Raw genomic sequence first — 26272 nt, forward strand, 5'->3', positions numbered from 1 at the left:
CAGAGAGACAGACAGACAGAAGCAATATCAGCTGACAGCCATACTAGATAGGGCAATAGTAATGAACAGTTCTGACACATTCACCACGAAATTTCAAGCATTTCTCTGTGTTGGGAGACAGAGTATGTGTCTGTCTGTAAGTCTGTATGCCTCTCTGATAACCAGTCTGTATATCAGTCAGTGTATGTGTGTGTGTCTATGAATGTGTATGTGGGTATGTATATGCAGCGTCTATATCACGGGCCATACATACATATTACGATATCCAGGAAAGTTTGATATCATACATATACATAGATATCTAGAATATGTAATCACAGTGAGACTGTCCCCTGAAAGGGGATTCTCAGAGTTTCGGATCCCTTCAAAGTGTATTCTGGGTTTAACCCCCTTTAGAAAGTATTCCCAGGATATCTTATCTCCCTTAATAAATAACCTCAATTCCCTTGAAACGAATCCTTTAAGACTATCCTTAGGCTCTCAGATCCCTTAAAATATATACTCCGGATCTAATCCCATTTAGAAGTATCTTAAAGTATGCGATCCCTTCAAAGGCGTTCTCAGGTTCCACGATCCCTTAGAAACACTATCAAGGATTCAGATCCCTTAAAATTTACTCTCAGGGATTCACCTCCCTTTTAGGGATATTCTGAAGGTATCATCTCTCCTTAATATCATATTTCTGATGCACACCACAGGTAGATAACGTTACCTATACTCAAAATATATGATCTCCATCACGGAAGAAACTGCAATAAATTGCAGGTAATGAAGCTGTTCTCTATAGGGCTTTGCAGGTAACAGAGTAAGACTCTGTTCTCTACAGTGTATTACAGGTAACAGGGTAAGGATCAGTTCTCTACAGGGCATTGCAGGTGACAGGGTAAGGCTCTGTTCTCTACAGGGCAATACAGGTAACAGGGTAAGGCTGTACTCGATAGGTCGTCCTGTAATCTAGACGGAAAGTCGTGGAAACACCTTTTGCTTCCCCCCAGCGAAATGCATTTCCAATGCAGTCTGGGCCGCATAGTTAGACGAGTTTTCGAAAGGGAAGGATGAAGGAATTTTTCAAATCCCTGAGGTGGAGGAGGAAAGGCTGGTAGTCCAGTGTGCATCTAGCTGAGTTTAGCTGAGCTTCGCAAGAGCAGCAACATCGGGGAGAGAGAGAGAGAGAGAGAGAGAGAGAGAGAGAGAGAGAGAGAGAGAGAATTATATATATATATATATATATATATATATATATATATAGCTGTGACATATGCATAAACATATATACTTACGATCCGCAAAAGTGTTTACAATTTACAAAGGAGGGCAACACTGTAAACATAGACGATTAAGTCCCCTTTAACATATACCGTGTAAAAGAAAAAAATTCTATAAACGTATAGGAACGGAGACTATACCATATAGCCATAAAACGAATAAGTACAAAATGCAACAGAAAATCCATGCAAAAAGATCAAGGTGATTTTTTTGATACAACAGACTGTATTAAATACAACAGGTTGTATTAAATACAGGATGTTGCATTATCTGTTCGCGAGACAGCGCTGTAGTTTCCCCGGAAACGTTATTTGCATAATCGATGCGAGATTATTATAATCCAATAATCTGTCTAGATTATTGGGCTATTTGTTTCAGAAGTGTGAAAAGCTTGGTAGGCTGGTGCGTGTGAGGGGGGAAAAAGAGGGGGAGAGAGAGAGAGAGAGAGAGAGAGAGAGAGAGAGAGAGAGAGCCTTCATCTTTCTCCTTGCTCTCTTCTTTACATGGTTGTCTCCCACTCTGGGGTCGATAAGGGGAGCTAGCTCCACCCCTCTCTGGGATCATGGTTGGGATATTAGGATAGGGAGAGAGAGCCCCTGGGATCATGTCTGGGATACTGGGACTGAACCCCTGGGAACATGTCTCGGATAGAAGGTAAACTATATATATATATACATATATATATATATATATTATATATAGTGTGTGTGTGTGCGTGTGTGTGTGTTGACCTGATTTCCTTGCACAGTGAATTTATACGGACATCTGCCTGCTAAACAAAAACAAGTAAAAGGGTTCATCTCAACTTCCTACCGTCCAATTCTAAAAATTCTATTTTCCCCATCTTCTCGTTAGACTCGATGCTGAGGGAATTGTTACATGAAATCTGGTCTTCCGTGTCACTAATTTCGTCGTTAATCTTTACCCGCTGTACGAACTGGTTGCCAGGAAATGCTGGAAAGTATTGGAGTTCCGAACACTGTCGGATTTTGAGGTTTTATTTGTCTTTGAGAGGCAGCATGGAATTTAGTGTGTATATATATATATATATATATATATATATATATATATATATATATATATATATATATGCATAAAACCACCCGGAAATTGAAACACGATATGTTCACAAGTGCATTTTCGTGTAATGATCACATAGTCAGGGGAGATACAAGAGTGAGACAAGACGTAGAACAGTCAGTTGATACACAAGGAAGAGACGTAGCTAAGACGCCATTGGTAAACAAGCGTTATCGGCGTGTTTGTGTGTGTGTGTAATTGTCTATTTGTAACTGTCTATTTCCAATCTTCTATTAGAAAGTTCTCCACTTGTAGGGCCCTAAATCTTGATCTTTCTGTACTGCCATAAACTTTTTAAAACCTTTGTATGCTGTCCACATTCACAGTCTCGTAATTCACCTCATTCTACTCGTTTACCGTTCTCAGTCTCTAAGAATAATACTTTACACCTTTTCCCCAAAATGGTTCCTTCGTCATTTCACGTTATGGCCTCTGGTTGGTCTCTGCTTGTGATAAAGTCTTTCCAATATGGAACACTTGGGAACCTGTCATTCAGCTCCATGCTTATCCTTACATCCTCCACTATTGCTCTTCCCTCTGATTTGTCTGGTCTGATCCGTTACCCATTAAATGATAATTCACTGATAAATCCATTCCAAATCTTTGATTCATCCTTCTGCCTTACCGACCGTATTCTTATGAAAGTTTCCCCATCTTCTTGCGTTGTTATCTCTCCATTTTCTTTTCATGCTCTCTTCTATCTCTCGAATGGTGATGGCTGTAGTGCTGCCTATATCTCCTCCACATCTCTCTCTTAAGTATATATATATATATATATATATATATATATATATATATATATATATATATATATATCCCTTACGTAACGTAAGAGACAGTGAGAGAGACACGTTCGTTTCTCTGGGAAAAAAGAAAAAAGATTCGAACCGACTCAGATCTCGGATAACCCCATCGAAAAGGAAATTCCTACCACTGTTTAAGGCTCGCCCCTTCTTGTTATTCCCTGACTGTACGTTTCCCAGAACCGTCTACAACACTCATCTATTATAGGGACTACAATACTCCATTTCCTAAGCCTAAGTTCCCTCCACACCCATATAGAATCCTTGAGTTTGTGTCGTTTCCATGATCATGATAACGTTCTGCAGTCTTGCTTCCTCTCTCGTCTTTTTATGTCATCATTTTCCATAAAATCTGTTCATTTCCTTAATTGGTGTATCACATCCGGTGCTCTGAGTTGTCCGTGCTTCTATACGTAACGAGAGGGAGTGACTGCTGTGAGCTCCCATCAGTTTACAGGTGACGATTGGGTTGTGATTATGATGGGATGTCATCAGTCCTTCGAATCTTGGTGCGCTGCTTGATATGATTGCTAGTACACTGGGAGTCTTATATATATATATATACACTCTGGCAACTTTTGGTCTCTCTATTGAGTGTTCTGTCTCCATGAGAATCAAAAATTCTCTCAGTCTATCTCTCTTTTAAATCATTATCTTTCTTTATTTTGTCCATGTCTATCTCTCTTTTTAATCCTTATCTCTTTATTTTGTCCATGTCTATCTCTCTTTATTTTGTCCGTATATACGTCAGGGAGAGAGAGAGAGAGAGAGAGAGAGAGAGAGAGAGAGAGAGAGAGAGAGAGAGAGAGAGAGAGAGAGACCGACCCGAGAGGTAGAGACTGGATTTGTTTTCCCAGTATTCTCAAAGCCTCTCACAGCTGTCAACATGGAAGCGATATCTCACCTGGGCACCATAAACACAGTGGGGAATTTAATTTCCAGGATACTCCCAGCTACGCTTCAGGAGCCACATGTAAAGTGAATGTTCTTGATTAATATTGTGAATTCTATTCATCCTTCATCTTCATCATGAGGAAGAGCTTACTTCATACTAGATTGCCCGATTATTTATAGGTATACATGTATGTATGTATATATATATATATATATATATATATATATATATATATATATATATATATATATATATATATATATATATATATATAATGTTTGTGTATTCATAATTCTGTGTCCACAAAGACCAAATGGACGACACGCTAGTCCAAAATCCATTTGAAAAGCCAACTTTTGCTTTGTTGTGGAAACTCCTCTGTACTACCATCACGAGCATATGCCACAAAGGGAGGGAGAGAGAGAGAGAGAGAGAGAGAGAGAGATCATCATCTCACAAGCCCTACTTATATATATCATATTCCTTGCCTCGTCAAAGACTGTCAGACACAGTGACCTTGCGGGATCCCTCCGGCTGAAAACAGCCATGTGAGACAATAGTCAGAACTCCGTTCATCTTGTAGTCTTTCTTATTACCAGAGATACGATGTGGGCGATGACAGAAGACCTTTTTCAGCAAGACCTCTTGGGAATAATATTTCTCAACACATCCAGCAACTACTTTCTTTTTTTTCTTTTGCAAAAAGAAAAAAGAAAACCTCAACTTCATTTAACATTTTTTTTCCCTCGTATTATAATAAAATGTAACTCAAATCATCAGAGAATTCCCTTCAAAGGAATCCCGCGTCACCTTGAAAAGGGGCATGAAATCAGGCTACCAAAGACAGTGGATCTGTTTGATGTCTCGCAAGGGTTTAGTCTCGCCTGTTTCCAAAGGAGACCTCGGCCCTCTGGCGAGGCCCAGAAAAGCAGTGTTTATGAGGATTTTTCAGCGTCCGTGGCTTTAGTAGCATGTAATAAATGCATTTTCAAAGAATATTCCATCTGGAGGAAGAATCACAATCTGTGTGTGATTCTATTTGCTTTTAATAAGGCGCTGTTTTCACTGTTGTGATTAGGAAATTAGGATTATAATGTCATTGATCATATACCCGTATACAAATCTGATACATATCTGTTACTTCATGGTTGTGTATGGAGATAAAATGAACCATCTGTCACTGGTCATGATTGGATCCATATCTACCATACATCAGTCATTGTTTCATAATATTATATGGAGATGAAATTAAAGTCTGTCACTGCCTATAATTGGATGCAAATCTGTCATATTCAGGCACTAATTGCACGGGAGTGGGTGCAGAAAGAACTACATCCTCTACTTTAACAGTTCTCTACGAGCAACCTGCTCCTCTCAGTTTCCTCAGCCATCTGTAAGTCAGCTGGTCCCCTCAGCCATCTGTAACTCAGCTGGTCCCCTCAGCCTTCTGTAACTCAGCTGGTCCCCTCAGTGTCCTACACGTCATAAGATGTCCTCCGCAATCTGTGCCTCAGATCATTCCTTCAGCACCATCTAAAACACCTCCTCTTCCTCCTCTTGCAAGCAAGGCGTTCAGCTCCTCCTCTTCTTCCTCTTACAAGCAAGGCGTTCAGCTCCTCCTCTTCTTCCTCTTACAAGCAAGGCGTTCAGCCGCTCCTCTTCCTCCTCTTACAAGCAGGGCGCTCAGCACCTCCTTTTCCTCCTCTTGCCAGGAATGCCTTCACAGTCCTCAACACGTCCTCAGCGACCTCCCACTCGGTGAACTGCCTCACCAGTGAGCCGCGCCTCCTTCTGCAGCGTCTAACGCTCACATCTTTCCCCTTCCTCCCGCAGGCAATGTGTTCGTCATCGCGGCCATACTGCTGGAGAGGAACCTGCAGTCAGTGGCCAACTACCTGATCCTCAGCTTGGCCGTCGCGGATCTCCTGGTGGCGGCCCTAGTCATGCCCCTGGGGGCAGTCTACGAGGTAAGGATCATAGGCGGGGAAAGGGAAGGGAAGGGTCTCTTGTGACCCACGGTGGGGTGGGGATGGGTACTCTACGAAGTAAGGACTTGGGGGATGGGTTGTGTGACCCGTGGGGGAGGTCCACGAAGTGATGACCTGGGTGAGGTGGGTGGGACGGTTTCGTTGACCCTGGGGGAGGGCTGTCCACGGAGTGAGTTCGAGGGAAGGGCTTCGTGCCCCCTGGGGGAGAAGGCTTACGAGATGAGGGGGAGAGGTATTGATTGGTGCCCCCCTTAAGGGAGGTATCCTCGAGAGAGATGGTGCTCAGCCATAAGCCTCTACAAGCTAAGGGAGAAGTCAGGACCCAAGAGGCTCCTTCCACAAGCTAAGGGGGAGGTCAGGACCTAGAGGCTCCTTCTACAAGCTAAGGGGGAGGTCAGGACCTAGAGGCTCCTTCTACAAGCTAAGGGGGAGGTCAGGACCCAAGAGGCTCCTTCTACAAGCTAAGGGGGAGGTCAGGACCTAGAGGTTCCTTTTACAAGCTAAGGGAGAAATTACGACACTCGAGGCTCCTTCTACAAGCTAAGGGAGAGGTCAGGACCCAGAGGTTCCTTTTACAAGCTAAGGGAGAAATTACGACACTAGAAGCTCCTTCTACAAGCTAAGGGAGAGGTCAGGACCCAGAGGTTCCTTCTACAAGCTAAGGGAGAAATTACGACACTAGAAGCTCCTTCTACAAGCTAAGGGAGTGATCAGGACACTAGAAGCTCCTTCTACAAGCTAAGGGAGTGATCAGGACACTAGAGGCTCCCTCTACAATCTAAGGGAGAGGTCAGAACACTAGGGGTTCCCTCTACAAGCTAAGGGAGAGGTCAGAACACTAGGGGTTCCCTCTACAAGCTAAGGGAGAGCCGTATATAGACAGATATTCGATAAAACAACGAAATGCGTCGATGTGTATATCTTACTTGTGTATTTAGGGTCAAAGTCATTTTACCGGAATGGTTCCTAACCCCAGGTGCAGGCAGGTGGTCTGGAGCGGTAGAGACATTTAAGAGGTGAGGAGGGAGATAGAGAGATAGAGAGAGACTGCTATTATCTCAGAGCTGGAAAATATTTAGTCGACAGTATTGGTAACCCTGGAAAACAACGAGCTGGTAACACTGGCAGTGTTGGGCTGGTAACACTGTCACTACAGGGTAACACTAGCACTGCTGTGATGGTAACACTGGCACTGCTGTGATGTAGAACTGTAGCGTCAGCTTATGGCAATGATTGATGAGCACGTGAATACATCATAAACAAGAAGGTGGCAGGATGATAGAATATATAAAAGAGGCATTGCATCTCTCTCTCTCTCTCTCTCTCTCTCTCTCTCTCTCTCTCTCTCTCTCTCTCTCTCTCTCTCTCCTTCCCACTTCCCCCTTTCTCTCTCTCTTTCTCTCTCACACACACACACGGCTAGACATCCCGTCAGCGCTCCCCTCCGTCACTAAACCCTGCGGAAGAAATTGAGGCCAGGGAGAGAGAGAGAGAGAGAGAGAGAGAGAGAGAGAGAGAGAGAGAGAGAGAGAGAGAGAGAGAGAGAGAGAGAGAGAGGGAGAGAGAGAGAGAGGTACGAGTTTAACATGTTATTGGACCTCGGGAGAGGGACGAGTCAGACGGCCGACATACAGGGACAAGATGATGGCAAACTGTGCCTTGCTGCTCTCCCCGTCGACGCCATGTTGCCCAGGACGAATTTGCGTCCGGGGTGACGCACACAGGCGTACGAGGAATGCCGGGTGAAACTAGAGAGTGAAAACTGAAAGCAGAACTGAATGAAAAGACGTATGACCTGTAGGAATCGAGAGAACGAAGATAGATCTATACAACTATCTGGAAAAGATGATTTCATGGACGGTGAAATGGGCCAGAAATAAATTCTTTAAAGTACTGATAAAGAAATTACTTCATTCTTGTTTCCGTGAGGGCGGGTATAAATACGTTTTTTAAACAGTGGAGGAAAATGGAGAGAAAAAAAAGTCACTTCTACATGTAACTGGTTAGAATGAACAAGTTTGGACATGGAATGGGATTAGTCGACCTTACGACCTTCAGTGAGGTGGGTCGACCTTACGACCTTCACTGAGGTGGGTCGACCTTACGACCTTCACTGGGATGGGTCGACCTTACGACCTTTACTGGGATGGGTCAGCCATCTGACCTTCACTGAGGTGGGTCGACTTTACGACCTTCACTGGGATGGGTCGACCTTACAACCTTCACTGGGGTGGGTCGACCTTACGACCTTCACTGAGGTGGGTCGACCTTACGACCTTCACTGAGGTGGGTCGATCTTACGACCTTCACTGGGGTGGATCGACCTTACGACCTTCACTGAGGTGGGTCGATCTCACGACCTTCACTGGGGTGAGTCAGCCATCTGACCTTCAATGTGGTGACCATAACCCCAGTGTTACAACGACTACGTAAGAGTTCATCACCAGTGGCCTAACCTGACGAGAGCTGTGACCCCCACATTACCAAAGTGGTAAAACTGCAATGGTTTAGTGGGGGAAGGTTTTATGCAGTGGAAACGCGTGTAGTGGGTGTTAACGTCCAGGGAAACTGTAGAGGTTAGAACTGTTCAGCCTCGCACCCCACTAGCTTGGGGGGGCTGGCCTCCCCTTCTCATCCAGCAGCAAATGTTCCTCACGCAATGGGAAACACCGTGTTTGTTTATCTCCGGATAAATTCGACCTCGCACCTGCTACCACTGGGGAAAAGACAACGACCAGTAAAGGGTCAGTGAGGGGTCAGGGTGTAACGAAGCTGACTGGAGATGTTGACAGAGAAAACATTCACAGGACAATGTTCTTGTTTGTCTTTTTCTAAGTTCTCTCCAGTTTCCTATCCCCTTTGATGCCTCCACAGTTCTACAACTCGGCTAAATAAACATACATGGTATCACCGTAAAATCTATCTTGGAAACACGATATTACAGAAATAGCCGAGTTTGCCCCTACGAAATTGGACTGCTCAAATGCCGGAGAGCATTCGCTTCTGCCCAGTTGCTCCGAATATATGTATATATATATATATACGAAAGGTCGACTAAATTTTTTATAGACGATGAATCACATATCAGGGGAGGTTCTAGGCGATCAACACAACTCCAGTCTAAAGCGATCCGACTTCACTCACACCCATTCTGATCTGAAAACATGCCTCATTTGCCCTACGCTGCTGTGTTGTTTGTTGTACTCCCTATTCTAATGATATTCCTTCTATGTCTGCCACCAAGGGCTGGGTACTTGTGAGGCTTTGTCATTGGGTAGACAGCACACAATAGTGGCCAGGGTGCTACGTTGTTATGACTCTTATACATCCTTCAGCAACGTAAATGTTGGTCGTTGTGGTGTTTATTTTTCCTCACTGCACCGCTAAGCTACGGAATTCTTTACCGTCTCATGTATCTTGTGAAGGTTTCGATCTCCTTTATCAAAAAAGGGAAGGTTCTCCAGTCCCTTAAAAGCTTGTATTCCTTTCGTTCTGTCGTAACTTCATGGATCTCTTTAGCCTTTATCTGTGTTACGTGTAAGGCCTGGCTTGGACGAGGACTTTCATCCCGTGAAGGAAGCCTCAAGTACATGGAAAACACATCAGGACTCGAAAGCAGATCACAATTCATCTTTCCAGTGGAAGATCTCGGTCCAGACGAGTGGGTACAGCGTTCCTGGTCCATCGTGAATGGTCCAGAAGAGGAGAGGATCCGGTTCAGAAGGGCGCTCATGAATTCGGCCTCCTGGACAGGTTCCTTCCTCTCCTCCCATAACCCCCCCAACACCACTAACCTAACCCCCCCCCCCCCCATCGCATCTGCATTACCCCCTGCTCCTGACGCTAATGGCACAGACAATGGTTGTTTTGAAATTACGATCTCATGAGTTTGGGCATCTCTTGAACGGACTAGACATTATGCTGTTATTACCATTATCACAAGTAATTACTCTGGAGCGAACTACAGGATCTAGATTACGTTTGATTCGAGTTGTATTTGGTTGCGTTGGGCGAGAGAACAATGTTATAATCTGCTTTGATATGGTGCGGTGCAGAGAGGTGAGGGCGAATGCTCACGATTAGCACCAGCGTGATTACGCTATCGTGGACGAGGCATCTTCAATTAGTCAAGCGCCCAGCTTAGTTCATCCAATCAGCGAAAATGATCCTTCTTCACGGAAAGTACAACGGCATATCCTGAAGGATGGATTGGCTATGTACTTCCTGACCTTACACATCCTTCAGAGGTCAGAGGTTTTGACCCACCACCGACCTAGTTCTCTTTCAGGGAACCAGCTCATCAGCGACCTGAGACGCTCAACTGACTCAGTTGATAAAGATCTTATGACCGCCGTCTTTCCTATAGAATTTCCATGATAGTATATACAGCCCCCATACTAAATGATGTCACTTTATTGCTGTTTTCTTGCCGGCTGATGAGCCAGAGGGTCTGGTGGGTGGAGAGAAGTCATTATCAATATACATTACGGGAAATTAGAACCCTCTCTCTGTCCACCGGTAGCTAACCTCATCATAAACCATTAGGTCTTGTGTTATTTTTCTCAGTTCCCCCAGAATATTCCTTTGTACTTTTTAAAACCGCAAGATTAACTGAAGAAGCCAGAATGTCGCCAACTGTTCAGTGGGTCACTTAGCTAATAAGGAAGATGTACGAGTCTTTACTGGCCATTTCTACCCCACAAACAGCTAATGAGGGCTCTGTGATCTCTGATGATCCAGTTTCTCTCATCTTCTGAAGGTTTCCTTTGACTTCAGCCGATCTTAAATGAAATGTCACGACCACATCCTCTCGTAAAGGGTAATGCACTTTCCATCATCAAGGAGGGTAAAGGAAAGGTCTTTGACCTTCGAGGAACCAAAAGGACTCCTTTCTTGTTTCTTCTGTAGTTATCCTTTACCTGTTTTTAATCCTTTCATTCGTTTTCCTTTTATCTCTTTCTGTTTCCATAAAGACTTGGAATATATGAGAAAAGAGACCGTCTCGACGAAAGGTTATGTGTCAAAAATTTATGTGTTTTCCATATCCTCCTACTTCTTCACCTCTTCCTCCTCCCTCCTCCTCCTACTACTACTCCTCCTCCTCCTTTTTTTTCCTCCTCCTCCTCCCTCCTCCTCTCCTTCCGTCGTTAGATCTTCCCTGTTGCGCCTGTTGCTTGCACCTCGGTAACTGTTGCGTCTGTTGCTTGCTTCTCATTGTGAGCGCCCTAAGGAGGGTGCTTGCCACTCCGAGCAAGCGATAGGATAAGTCCTTCAAGCATCAGCAGGTTGCTCGCACGTGTAAACTAATATTAAAGCAAGGTTTAGCCCATCATCCTTAGCTTTGGTAACCAGCAGACGGAATCCTAGCCCAGCTGACTTAGCTGTGGTAACCAGCGTCTAATATCCTAGCCTGGCATGCTTAGCTGTGGCTTCTATGTCTGCAGGCCGAACTCAGCATTCTTTAGCTGTGGTAAAAACGTTTCCTAGCCCATTCTAGATCCCTTAGCTGTGGTAACAGCGTATGGAGTCTTAATCCAGCATCCTTAGCTGTGGAAACACCATCTGCTGAACCATCCCAGGTCCCTTAGCTGTGGTAAATACGTCTGCAGTCCTAGCCCAGCATCCTTAGCTGTGGTAATAGCATCTGTTGATCCATCCCAAGTCCCCTTAGCTGTGGCGCTAGCGTCTGCAGCCCGAGCCCGGCAACAATGTCCAACAGACGTCATCGAATATTCATAGAACGACACTACAATATCACGCCAGCGATTTAAGGGCCCACTGCTGCGGTGATCGACGCTTACAGCGAAACAGTGAATCTCTATGAACCTTCAGGGGGTGCTGGGATGGAGCAGTGAATCCCTTTTGAATCATCAGGGCTGCAGGGGGTGAAGCAGTGAAGCCCAGTGAACCACCAAGCGTGGTGGGGTGTGGCAATGAACCACTATGAAGCTCCAGGAGGTGTTTGGTTGGAGCAGGAGACCTCTTAATTTTCACTGGAGCTGGAGTGATGCAGTAACAGTGAGCCCTCATGGGATGCTGAGATGAAGCAGTGAACTCCTGTGAACAATCAGGGGTGATGGGGTGGAGCAGTGGGTCCCTGTCAACTATCAGAAGGTGTTATAATGAAGCAGTGAACCTTTTTATGAACCATCAGGCGGTGTTATAATGAAGCAGCGAACCTTTTGTGAATCACCAGGTGTTATAATATAGCAGCGAGGCTTTTGTGAACCATCAGGCGGCGTTATGATGAAGCAGCGAACCTTTAGTGAACCATCAGAAGGTGTTACAATGAAGAAGTGAGCCTTTTTTGTGAACCATCGGAAGGGTGTGCTGGTGTATGAGCAGCGAACCCGAGTTTAAAGGAAGGAGACACAGAGGGCGTGCTGGTGACTACAGATGGATAAGAAGATTGATACTGGTTATTAAGTGAATGGGAGATTAGGGGGGTTGTTGCCACTGAGGGAAAGGGAAAGGGAGGGAGTGAGGTACGGGAGGTTTGACAAAGGGAAGTGGAAGAGGAGGTGGGTGTTTCTGGCTAAGGGGTGGAAGGGGTAATGAAGTGTTGTAACTAGAGGGAAAAAGGGTGGAAATAGGGGGTGGTGGGTAGTAAGGAGAGGTTGTGGAACAACTACAACACGACAGGAAAATTAGATAATCACAACCATTTCATTTTTGACCACAACAACAATCACCATCATCGATGACCAACACCATCACCTACAACCACAAGCTACTGCCAACCATCACCCAGAACCATCACCGCATCACCCACAACCACCACCCATAAAGAGAGAGAGAGAGAGAGAGAGAGAGAGAGAGAGAGAGAGAGAGAGAGAGAGAGAGAGAGAGGCGCTGGTACCAGTAGTGACTAACGCTCCGTTGTTATTCTCCCCCTACCCTCGCCCTGCAGGTCAGCAAGGAGTGGACGCTGGGGCCGGAGCTGTGCGACATGTGGACGGCCTCCGACGTCCTCTGCTGCACAGCCTCGATACTGCACCTGGTGGCCATCGCCCTAGACAGGTGAGTCACTTGGTCGGGGTCGGCCATCTTCTTGGCTTGCCAGTGGCAGCCATCTTGGATGACCATCAGCCGTTCGAGATAAGAGACTAGGAAAAAAAAAAGGAGAAATAGATTCTAAGCAAACTACGTCTGGTTTGGGTTAGGTTAGATAAAGGCTAGCTAGGTTAATGGCTAGGTTAGATTTAGGCTAGGTTAGATAAAGGCTAGGTTAGATGAGCGCTAGGTTATATAAAGGCAAGGTTAGATAGAGGCTTGATTAGATAAAGGCTAGGTTAGATAGAGGCTTGATTAGATAAAGGCTAGGTTAGATAAAGATTAGACTGCTACGTTATCTTACGATCCAGCTGAGCGCGACCAGACCCCAAAATGTAAACAAACACTTAAGAGGGAGACGACGAAACACACCCCCAACCCCCCACCCTCTAGCCTAAATGAAACACACATTCACGCGATTTTCTTTTATGAAATTCCACTTACAGTCACCAAGTAGTCTTGATATCACATCCAGGATCATATTTATTCGTTGTATCCTACGGTGGTGCCTATTACGTATTCCCCTCACCCTCGGAGGGGGATATAGCTTCACTGTACTAAATGAATTCGACTCGGCCAATAAGATGTAAATTCCGGACGACTAAATGGTTGTAACTTTACTAATAACGTAGAGATATAACTCAGGCAACGGGGCGGATATCACACAGGCCTGCGTCTTGAGTAGACGAGGTAACCTTCCTCCTTCCTTCCTTCCTTTATCGTGGCTCGAGTGTGTTTGTTTTGCCAGTGTCAATGTTGCGTTTCTATTCATCGAACGAAGTCGACAGTGGATTATGTAGAATGCCTCACGTGGATGCGAAGTCTGGTCTACTATACGCCATTTTGATGAGCTGTTTTATTTAGTAAGATGTAGGGAAAGGTATTATTGTTTCTCTCACACTAGGAACTGGTATGAAGGTTTTTCTTAAAAAAAATGTTTCCATCTTGATTAAACATTGTTCTGAGATTTTGAGAGAATGTTTTTTTAATCTTGCACTATTACTTTCCAAGGAGACGTTTTCTTTGGTTTTCTTTTTCTATTTTTGGTTGAGTGTAACCTTCCAAAGTATTGGTTGATGAAGTTGTGAGGTGGGAAATGTATATTATATCTATGAGGGCCGGTGTGTCCTGGTACATCCTGAATCAGGTTTTCTTTATAATGTCCTCGTTACCGAATGTGTGTAAACAACTGGAGACAAAGTGACCTCTTCTCCTTCATAATTTGTTGCGTTGCAGGTTCTAGGAGGCGTGGCCATACAATGTTGCCTCATTTTTCCTCACGGTGAGTTGTGTGTGGCAAGTTCTAGGAGACGTGGCGACCAGAGTGAGCTAACACTGTGTTGCCTCAACTCTCCCTCACGGTGTCCCGTGTGTTGCAGGTTCTGGGCGGTGACCAACGTGGACTACATACACCATCGGTCTCCTAAGAAGGTGGGCGGCATGATTGCCGTCATCTGGGTCGTCTCCTTCCTGATCTCCGCGGCGCCCATGATGGGCTGGAAGGACCCTGAGTGGCACGAGCGACTGCGCAACAAGATGTGCATCATCTCGCAGGACGTGGGTTACCAGATCTTCGCCAGCATCACCACCTTCTACCTGCCGCTCACGGTCATCCTGGTGCTGTACTGGAGGGTGTACCAAGCCGCCAGGAAGCGCATTAGGAGAAAGATCGGCACCAACGCCCACTCGGCGCTCTGTCGCGGCCCCGTGACCATCAGCGAGACGACGACTTTCACCAGAATGTCGTCCCAGCCGTCGCCGGAGAAGACCTCCAACGGCAGCACCCTGAACGGTCATCCCGTGGACGGGGGTCGGGAAGACCCGACGACGGCAGCGGGAGTTGCGGCCGTGGCGGCCGCCGCAGTTGCGCAGGTCGTGCCGCGCCACCTGCGGCGACGGGAGGTCGAATCGCGCAAGGAGCGGAAGGCGGCCAAGACGCTGGGCATCATCACAGGCGCCTTCGTCGTGTGTTGGCTTCCATTCTTCATCCTGGCGGTAATGATGCCTCTATGCAAGCTCTCCTGCCACTTCAACCCTTACCTGATCGCCACTTTCCTGTGGCTCGGTTACTTCAACTCGACCCTCAACCCCATCATCTACACCGTCTTCAGCCCAGAGTTCCGCAACGCCTTCAAGAGAATACTGTGCGGGAGGAAGAGGGCCCTCCAGCGCCACTCCTCCCGCTTCTCGTCAGTGCGATTCACGAGATCATAGCAGAGCGGGGTGCCGGGAGGGAGACGGGTGGGGAGTAGAGGGCGGGCCCTCTGCTCCACCACCACCCTGGGCATTGCAGCTGCCACCCACTTGGCTAGCTTGCCGCCCATCACCGAGTCAACGCTGTGAACCAGCCCAGCCTCCACCGCTGGGCCGCCTTTACCGCGCCTCTGTCCTCCCCTCTCGGCACCGCCACAGACTATAAACAGACTCTTTTGATCTCCAGGTTCTTGAAGTCAACTGTTCCGCTACTGTGTAGTTCAAGTACAGTTTCAGCGTCTTTGCTTAAGATTATAATAACTTGTATGTTCATCTATGGTGCTGTAATACTGTAAGTGACATTGTACGTAACGACCAACGCTGTAACATAAGTCGACTCAGTGTAATTTAGCTTTAAGAGAGACACGCTCCTGAGATTTGTAAATAACTGTTGAGTCTCTCACGTCTTCGGATCAAGTCAGCCTGACACACCTGTACACCTGTGCTGTTGAGCCAGTACCCCCGACAATCACATCTTACACATGTTTTACGTTCCATAACATCTACATATATGTGACCTCCTCCGATCCCCTACCAGCATCATTCCTATGATAGACAAATGCTTCTAGAATCCTATTTTCATGTTAGGCATCTGTTCCACGAAACATCTATACCTCATACATATGACGTACCTGTTCAAACCACCGACTGTTGCTCACAGCATGTTTTCATTCCAACATTCACTTCTTCATATAGATCCCGTTCACATCTGTGTTGGTGTACATCTGTTCCACCTCTTTATAGTTGTTTCACATCTGTTCTTCATCTTCACATCTATTTCACATCTGTTCCTCCTCTGTATAAGTGCTTCACATCTGTTCTTCATCTTTACAGCTGTTTCTTCACATATCTCTCAGCAGATATGGTCACTGTTATGTCTCATTATCCAAACTTTGATTCAATGTTTCCATCTCAAATATTCCTCACTTCTTATCTTGACTCACTTCCTTCTTATCCTTCGTAACTACCAATTTCTCACCTTTACCTCTTGGAGATTCCTCATTTTCACCTCATACGAACCTCATGTTGCATCTTCCCTCACACCCACCCTATTCTAACCACGTCATCTCCCTCACTCCTCGTGTCACTCTTCCTGTACACCCTCTTGAAGTCATTCCAGGATGTCGCGACTCAACTGACATCAGTGAAATATATATATATACACTCACCAAATATCATTCCACTATGGTTAAAATTTACCTAACGTCACCACAGAATGCTCATGTTCATCTAATACCATTTCACGATGTTTTAACTTCACCCCACATCATTGTAGGATCCTTGTCACATAACATTATTCCATGAGGTTTAGACACACACTCAACATCAATGTAGAATGTTTACACTCACATGAATATCATTCCAGGATGTCTTGTCCCCCATGAGTGCGTCTCTGGACACCCACTCATCATGGTTGATGAACTAGATGTAAGTGTATGAGTGAGTCAATATTCAATTCTAGGTGTTTATCACTGTTTTCATTCAAATGCGTGGGTCCTAGAGTCTCGCCTGGATAATATATTTGTGTAATTAGTGTCATAGCTTGTATTTTTCAATATTCCTCCCCCAGAAATATAAAAGTGATATAGTATTATAAACACATAGAGTATATAAATATATATATATGAATATATATCAGTATTTATAGTTTGTCGTATATGACTATAGTCTGTTTGTTTGGCTGACTTGCTCCTCAACAATAGTTAGGTTGGCAACCTTGAATTAGCATGTACTCTTCAGGGTTGGCCAACCTGACTCTTAGGTTAGATAAAGATATGTAAATTAGGTTTAAGGAAGCTGAGCCCCCTTCTAATATATCTTGTATGTTAATAAATGATAGATATATTGTTAAAAGGTAGTTTTTCTTATATACTCAGCTCTGTTGTTATACATGTTATTATGCAGCCTACAACGGCACCTATTCTCAAAAAAGTCTCATTTCTAACCCCGACAAGATCTCCATTTTACCAGCCACCCCACCTCATTTCTAACCTTCTCAAAAACCTCTTTTGAAGATCGTCCTAAACACCCCAACCTCAACAGGAAACCTCAAAGCCATACTCTCCTCAAACCTCATTTCTAACCCCCTTACAACACCCAGTGAACCTCAATCTCAACCCCGTCAAGAAGACTGAACTCCCTTTACAAATGTCATCATCATCTGATAAACTCACAAAGCCCACTCCCATAATTTCTCTCCTCAACCTTTTCTTCCTATCTCTTCATGGCTCTTTGATCCTTCATCCAGCTGTCTAACACCTATGCTCCCAGAGGCTCAGTCCTTCCAAATCCTTACATGCTTTAGCGAGACAGAGAGGATTCTATTACGTCTATATTTTGCTCTTTTTTTAACCTTCCCTCTGTTAGGTATGGTTAGTTCTTTCCAGCCTTCCATTTGTTGGTACTTCTCTCTACTTCTCATACGTTGATTTAGACAGCAATACTCTCTCTCTCTCTCTCTCTCTATGTAAGTGTCTGTCTGTCCTTCTGTTAGTTTCTCAGTCTACAGTCAGTCGATCTCTCTCTCTCTCTCTCTCTCTCTCTCTCTCTCTCTCTCTCTCTCTCTCTCGCATCCTCTTACCAACCAACCCTTCCTCCCCCACACTCCGTGCCCCATCACTCTATGCAACATGGATTTACGAGACCCCGGCCACCCTCAATCTCCTCTTACTTTTTTCTTTTGTTTTTACAATACGGGTTCTCTCTATTCACTTACACCACTCCTCCCCCTACCACCTCCGACCCTTCCACCCTAGTCCTCAGGACGCCTGGCCTCTCCTCCTCCTCCACTCTTCGGGCCCTTGATGTGCTCCTCCTCTCCCAGGTCCAGACAGACCCCCAAAGACCAACTCAAAGGAAATGGTCTCAGTCAGCCCCACAGTAAGGAGGCTCTCAGCTTAATGTAATGAAGTGATCCCTATTTCTTTCCGAGTGTTTACGTAGGGAACACTGGTATACATGCTTACACACACACACACACATATATATATATATATATATATATATATATATATATATATATATATATATATATATACATACATATATATATATATATTTCCTTTCATACTATTCGCCATTTCCCGCGTCAGCGAGGTAGCGTTAAGAACAAAGGACTGGGCCTTTGAGGGAATATCCTCACCTGGCCCCCTTCTCTGTTCCTTCTTTTGGAAAATTAAAAAAAAAAGAGGGGAGGATTTCCAGCCCCCCGCTCCCTCCCTTTTAGTCGCCTTCTACGAGACGCAGGGAATACGTGGGAAGTATTCTTTCTCCCCTATCCCCAGGGATATATATATATATATATATATATATATATATATATATATATATGTATATATATATACATATATATCATATATGATATAGAGAAAGCCTGTTAGGATGTATGATGATACATTTAAGTTTACTAAAAACAGAGGTAAACAATGAACATCAAGATAAATATGGATGATGTACACCTCTTTCATTAAATGAAATATATGAAATATATTTGATTCAGTAAATGAAGCGTATGCAACCCAGGGAATGAAACATGTTTTGTTCAATGACTGAATCATATCTAAACCAGTGAATGAAACATGTCTTATTCAGTGACTGAATCATATCTAACCCAGTGAATGAAAATGTCTAATTCAATGAATGCAGCGTATCTAACGCAGTGACTGAAGTGAATCTGATTCATGCATACGTAGTGAGTAAATATGAGAGTACAGGTCAAAGTGAGGTCATACAAGAAGAGGTTGGGTAGTGAGAGGTGACCTACTTAAGGTATAATAGCCATATTATGTTGGGTCAGAGCGAGCAAATTCACGAGACCCAAAAATATTTTAAATCTTTAGAAATTCGGGTCTTCTAGCGGCCTGACGACACCCTCACCTCCCCTTTCCCCATGGCATCTTAAATTCCTGAAAAGATTGGGATTCTGTGATCTCACGGAAACTCTTAAGGAGACGTTGTGGGTAGGGAAAAGAGGAAGGGACCTGTGTATTTTCAATAGTGTATAAAGGCCATCCAAGAAGAGCCTCTGCTTTGGCAAAAAAATGATATGGAATGCGAAACCCACATTATGAAAGATTCGAACCCTGACCTGAAGCTTGAGATATCTTCCACCTTATTCGTTATGGATTTATGATCCCCTTGTTTTAAAGGTTTAGTCACGCATCAGATCGTCACTACGAATGAAGTAGGGAATTCTCTCCTAAGAAAGGGGTTTGCAAGATTACACTCATTCGTTCAAACAGAATAAGAATTTGACATCAGTTGAGCATTTTTTCCCTCTTTGACATCAGTCGAGCATTTATTTCCCTCTTTGACATACAGTAACCATATTGCTCTGTGAAAAACACAGATAAGGTTATCAAGTCTCATCATGATCGATTATACTGCGAGTTTGAAACACATCCTCACCTGACAAAGAAATACACTAAACTATACGAAAGTTGATCAGCGTTTACAATACTGGGACCAAGTGTTGACTAGACAATCTTTTGATTCTCTCAAAATTATCATATAACCTGAAAGCTGAGGATGTCAATAACTACCAATTATTAACTACCGGCAATTACTAATAATCGTCCCTATAACTAATGGTAATGAGACTTTTTCTAATCCGTTTTTACTGGCCACATTAACACACAGACATAAACTGCTTCCCAGAGCAAACATTTTGGCAGCTTTGTCTATCTACCTATGCCTCAGCAGCCCCACCAACACTATAAGCCTTCTTTGTATGCATGAGAGTATACCATTTGTAAACACATGGGATAGGTTATCGTGGTCCAACACGGAACCAGAGGGACGCTGGGCCACTGGGCGACAGATAAGCCGTTACAGAAGGATGGGAAAGCTGCTGTTCACCCTGAGGGAAAGTATGTCCTAAAATAATGATATCATCTCTTGTTATTTTCATGTAGGTATTTTCTTTTAAAAGGATGTATCCTTAAAAAGGGAATGTGACGGTTGCAGAAGTTTGGTGTTTCTTAGAGAGAGAGAGAGAGAGAGAGAGAGAGAGAGAGAGAGAGAGAGAGAGAGAGAGAGAGAGACGGGGGAAAGCCCTTAAAGGGTACAATCATGTCCAGTCCCAGGTTCAGCCGAGGCAACCAGGGAGAGGAAGATGCCGCGGGGCGCTGCTCTCCATACAACATCCCATTCTCTATACAACACAGCTTAGAAAACGGAGCAGCTGACTCCTGGCCCATTCCAATCTTTCATACATAAAACCATGAAAGGACGGAGTATGTAAGACAGTTGGCCAATATCCTATCCCATCGTCTGAAAAAAACATAAAATGGAAAACGGAGCATGTGACACAGCCAAACTGTACCTCATCCGATTCATTGTAAGAGAAGGACATAGAAAACGGAGAACAAGACACGGCTGACTCCAACCTCATCCCATTTTCTGTAAACCATAAAAAATGGAGTGCTAATAACGACTGACAATGAAACACGGAAACACTCTTGCGTTGTCATATAAAAACTTCACTTTAGTCTCACATTAAGACATTTATTTCTGTTTTAAAAATCTATTTATGATTATTTGCAAATTTCGACTCTTAATCATCCACGGTGAAACATGAGTCGTTAAATCTCATAAAGAAACCCATCATTACTGAAAGTAATTGCCTTTTTTAAGTCCTTAGAAAATGACTGATTGCATCTAAGGCCTTGGAAAAGATTTCTTCAGCATCGTATTTTAATCAAGTGCTTTTAATGACCTCGCCTGAATGTGACTTCCCTCCTGAAATTTCAGGAGACTTGCTATTTCTTTTTTTTCCTTGTGTATATTCTTAATTCGTCGTGGGAGTCAAATGATTAATATTGGCTTAAAAATTCATTATTGTGATTATTATTTGTGTTACGGGGAGAGAGTGCTGCCACGTCTATACCAGACCTTGTATATACATCTCATGCAAACACACACACACACACGCACACACACACACAGACACACACACACACACACACCAGCCTAAGCCAGGCACCAATTCATCGAACCTTCCTGAGTGAGAGTCGCCCGTGATTCGAACCTGGAAGGACCCGTTGGTGGATCATGGTCAGCAACGCTAACCACCACATCACGGAGGCATCCACGTATGATTCTCTTTGTTATGTAAAGACATTGGTGAGATAAATCTAGCTTAATAGTAAGGTATGAACGAGTTTGATTCTGCTTATGTATATATCATTAGATGTTGAGTTGCCAGACAGGTTCGTTCTATTTATATTTCATTTTTCCCCTGTTTTTTCAAAAGGTTGCATTCATTGTGCGATTTGAGAGCTTAGGGGAGAAGAGAGATACCAAAGGCTGAGAGAGAGAGAGAGAGAGAGAGAGAGAGAGAGAGAGAGAGAGAGAGAGAGAGAGAGAGAGTACACTTAAATTCATTTAGAAAACGGACCCTTAACCTACTTTAACTCCAGTTTTGAGCAAAAGACGACGAAAAATAATTCTAAATATGATTGTAAATTCTTTATTCTTTAACTTTCTCCCACCACGAACAAGAGAATATAAGTAAAAGGTAATTAATCTAATATAAAGTTCCCGAACTCTGCCAGGACGCTGTTCATTCTGGGTTCCATTCTATCATCGTCATACTTGGCTCATTATTCATTTCTTATTCATTTCCAGGTCATTATCATGAATGATTTCTCATCATTATCTTTTGATTAACCTCTAAAGAGACTGTTACATCAATGCAGTCAATTTCAATTCCCCAGCATTTGTTAACAATCTGACCGAAAAATCTTTCTTTAATTAAACTCTTCTATAGATGGACTGATACTAAAATATATTTCTAGTTATATCAATATAGCGTGATATATAAATGATCCGATATATGAAAGGAAATGAATGTAGAACGGATGATAATATTTTAAAAAGGACTTTAAGTAATGAAACGCGGCAAGCTTCCACCGTAGACTTTTTACGCTCGCGAACACGATATTTTTACCCTATGACGCTATACCTCCCCTAAGCGTTACCGGAACATTACGATATCTAAAAAACAAACCAAAATATTCATTAGTGATAACTAGTTATCTTTATACTAGTTGACTTCACTGGGTGAGTATGACAACGACTGAAACTTAGAAATAGATTTATAAGCGAGATCGAAATTGACATATCCCCATCACAATGCTTCCATCGTTGTCTATCCTGAAGAAAAAAATAACACTCGTTGCCATGAGGTAGCTGCCCATCGCGTTTAACTCTTTCTTTCTATACTATTCATGTCACTATATCATTACAGATTTTTTTAATTATATTTTCTACTATCTATATTACTATAGTGATTATTTAGCAATAACATTAGTGATGCATATCTATCTATTTCTATTTCAGCTATCTATCTTAAAACTCTTCGAATTATCTTTCTTCTATTTGACATACATAATGGCAGGAAGTAAATCTTGTAGTGAAACGTATTCAATTAAGAAAAAGCTGTCCGGTAATATCCATCAAAGAAAGTATGTATCTAACCATACAAGTGCTCGTGGCCAATATCTATATCGTATTTTTGAAAATGTGTAGAAAATCGAGCAATGTTGAAAATACTTCGAAAGATACATTAGAGATATCTAAATATCTAAATCGTTTGACATTATTATTCTTTTTACGGGTAAATCTTATCCCTGAGGATAGTGGAGAAAGAACACTTCCTATCTATTCCCTGCATGTCGTAGAAGGCGACTAAAAGGGAAGAGAGCGGGTGGTTGGAGATCCTCCCCTCTCATTTTTAATTTTCCAAAAGAAGGAACAGAGAAGTGGGCCAAGTGAGGATATTCCCTCGAAGGCTCAGTCCTCTATTCTGAATGCTACCTTGCTAACGCGGGAGATGGCGAATGGTATGAGAAAAAATAACGGGTAAATTCACCTCGTAATTGTTTGCAATCTTCATCACCAAGTCTTGAGTATCTTTGTGGAGACTGCCATCACAATCGTGTCATCTGCAAACAGCAACTGTGTTTATCTCCTTCGTCTCCATCCCACCATACCCCCCCCCCCCCCCCCAGTTTACCGTAGACAATGACCCTTTTAAAGTTTTAAACATTTTCCATTAGAACACTCCTTTCAAAGATAACACAGAAAATGATAATTGGGGGGGACTTCTGACCAAACTAATTAAGCTAATAACTACAGTCAGTCCTAAGCTAATTACTCAGTGATTAACTGATGATATTTGTAAGCTAGTAATTGAGCAGGTTAATGACCGGGGAGCGAAATTACATCTAAATTAATTAACAAATATCATGTCAACTCTACGCTCTAACAATCATGGCTAATTTGTATGACACCGAAAAATGCTAAATGAAACAAATTAGATGTAAAATCAAATCGTTTAAGCCATTAAACTTAGATATTTGAAAACTAACTTTCTATATATATATATATATATATATATATATATATATATATATATATATATATATATATATATATATATGTGTGTGTGTGTGTGTGTGTGTGTGTGTTTAGAAATACTCAGAATAGTACAGTGTAGAAATATAGACATGCACAAATCTAAAAATAATAGAACTTAAAAATCAATTAGTAATGATTGTACATATCTGGAGGACATGAGGTCGGAACGTTTGAAGATGAAAGAAGCAAACGTTTAAAGGCAATGAAAAATAAACGTTTGGCGGATTCTTGCCCTCTAAACGTTTACCATTTAAGCGCAAACTCTCGTAGATAATATGAAGAAACATTCGAAGATAACGAGATAAAAATAAGGAGCCTTGAGGGCTATGAGAAGTAAGTACTTGGAGCTAAAAGTTTATGAACGTATGAGGATAACAAAGTACGACCGACTGGAAATATGAAGGCGAAAACGTTTGAAGTTTATCAAAATGAAAACGTTTGAAAATCACGAGGCGTAAGCGTTTGAAGTTAACAAGATGCACACGCTTGAAAATTTCCATTCTAACAGGGTTGATTACATTAATATATATATATATATATATATATATATATATATATATATATATATATATATATATATATATATATATATATCTTACGCAAAATTTCCCACAAACATCGTCAACTCACACTCCGCTCCTTTTTCAAACTGCAAAAAACCTATTTTTGAAGGGTTGTTGGTAGGCAGCCACCGATCAAGCAGATATATCATATCGGTTCTACCCGCCTGGATATCGGTTCCACTCGCCTGGATATCGGGAGGGTAAGTGAAAGCTGCGTCGTGAGCCAGCACTACAGTGGTTATCAAGTTACACTCCTCTGACCCAGGTAGCTGTCATTTCTATCTGCCTCACCCACACGTATTCTGTTGGTATTCTGTTCACAAACGTATAATCTCTCCTTGTCACACATAACAACACTTAACTCACACAACCCATTTCTTCATAATTCCAGACCTTCCCGTGGTGAACTCTGCATTAGCCCTGCCTTCTGGGAAAAAGGTAGAAGAAGCAATAGATAAAGAATAGTAGGTAGGATTATTAGATGGGAGTATTAGGTAGAAACTTTAGGTAGACGTCGTAGGTAGAAACATTAGATGGGAGCAGGAGGAGGAAGCAGTAGGTTGGAACATGAGGCAGGAACATTAGTTAGGTACACATTAGGTTGAAGGAGTTTGTGGGAACATTAGGTGGAAGTCTCTGCCAGCATTACGCAAGAGTGAGACTCTGCCAGTGGCCTGGTGATAGTGAGGCACTAAAAGCTAAGAAGCGACAATGGAGTTCGCTAGTTATAGGGGGGATCCCAAGAGGATATAGACAGATATAGATAGATAGACAGATAGTGTCTCTTTCATTTCATAAAAGAAGTGTAGCTCGTCAAATGATACGAACGCCATTTGCCACATCCATCCCTCACGTAAACTTCCAACATTGCATCCGATTCACAAGTATTAGTCTAGTATTTCCATTTGAAATAGCCCTGCACCCTGAACCAATACTCCAATTATATCTATCCTTGTCTTTCAGTGTTTACGTCTTCCCTTTTTACCCTCTAATGTATTATACTGAAATATATATATATATATACTTCAACCCAATATAGGGGTATTTTCAGGAGAGGAAAGGTTGAGAATGTGATAAACTCAAGGCGGAAGGAACCTAAACCGGGAAATGGTCTCTCGGGAGACTTTTATATCTGTCATAATTAGGGCGATAAAGTTTACGAGCACCCACTGTAGGGTACCCTAGCAGAGCTTTATGCTAGGGTGCTCGCTTTATAAAGCTCCCTCTCTCTCTCTCTCTCTCTCTCTCTCTCTCTCTCTCTCTCATACTCAGTGTGTTACCAGGAGAAAAAAAAAGACATGCATGTGACACAACTACAGAACACAACTTGATCTATGCAATAGAAAAAAAATATATATATATATATATATATATGTTCTCATGAGGCCCAGTAGTGATAGGTATGCAGCGAGCGTGGCGGCAGAGAGGAACAGCTTCTTTCATCAAGAAGCGAGACGTGTGGCGAGTGTTGCCTTCTAGGAAAGTCTCGTGGTAAGGTCTCGTACGAAGGCTGGTAACGCCTATCTGTCTCTCTGTGTATGTCTGTCTCTCTTCCTCAGTCTCACTACATCCATTACCTACTATATATCTACTATCTATCTACCTATCTATTTATCTACTATCTACCTATCTATCTACTATATCTACCCATCTATCTATATATCAATTTATTTGTCTATACATTTATCCATCTATTTATGTATTTATCTATCGCTTTATCTAATCATCTATCCATCTACCTGTCAATCTACGTACCTCTCTACTTGTTTATCTATTCATCTGTATATCTATCGAACGATCGTTCCATCTATCTATCAAGCTATCTATCTATCGTCATCTTTCTATCCTTTCACATCTATTTTCTAAGTGCTTAAGATAATTCCTTTCCCTTTATACAACAGACGATGCCTCACCCACCAACATTATCAGCCCTCATTCTCGCCCATGTAA

At 42.9% G+C, this 26272-nt stretch overlaps 1 protein-coding gene across 3 annotated transcripts in view; it reads left to right on the forward strand.

Moving 5' to 3' along the window:
- The window catches only part of LOC139759789 (5-hydroxytryptamine receptor-like), a 205652-nt gene extending 188460 nt beyond the window's left edge, over window positions 1-17192 (forward strand). For all 3 annotated transcript variants that reach the window (XM_071682254.1, XM_071682253.1, XM_071682252.1), the window contains exons 3-5: window positions 5878-6011; window positions 12943-13052; window positions 14465-17192. In XM_071682254.1, coding sequence (XP_071538355.1) covers window positions 5878-6011; window positions 12943-13052; window positions 14465-15299 — 1079 coding nt within the window. In that variant the 3' untranslated portion in view covers window positions 15300-17192. The remainder of the gene's footprint in view (window positions 1-5877; window positions 6012-12942; window positions 13053-14464) is intronic.
- The last annotated feature ends 9080 nt before the right edge of the window (window positions 17193-26272 follow it).

This window comes from Panulirus ornatus, chromosome 34 (assembly GCF_036320965.1).
Source record: "Panulirus ornatus isolate Po-2019 chromosome 34, ASM3632096v1, whole genome shotgun sequence".
NCBI classification, from domain to species: Eukaryota; Metazoa; Arthropoda; class Malacostraca; order Decapoda; family Palinuridae; genus Panulirus; species Panulirus ornatus.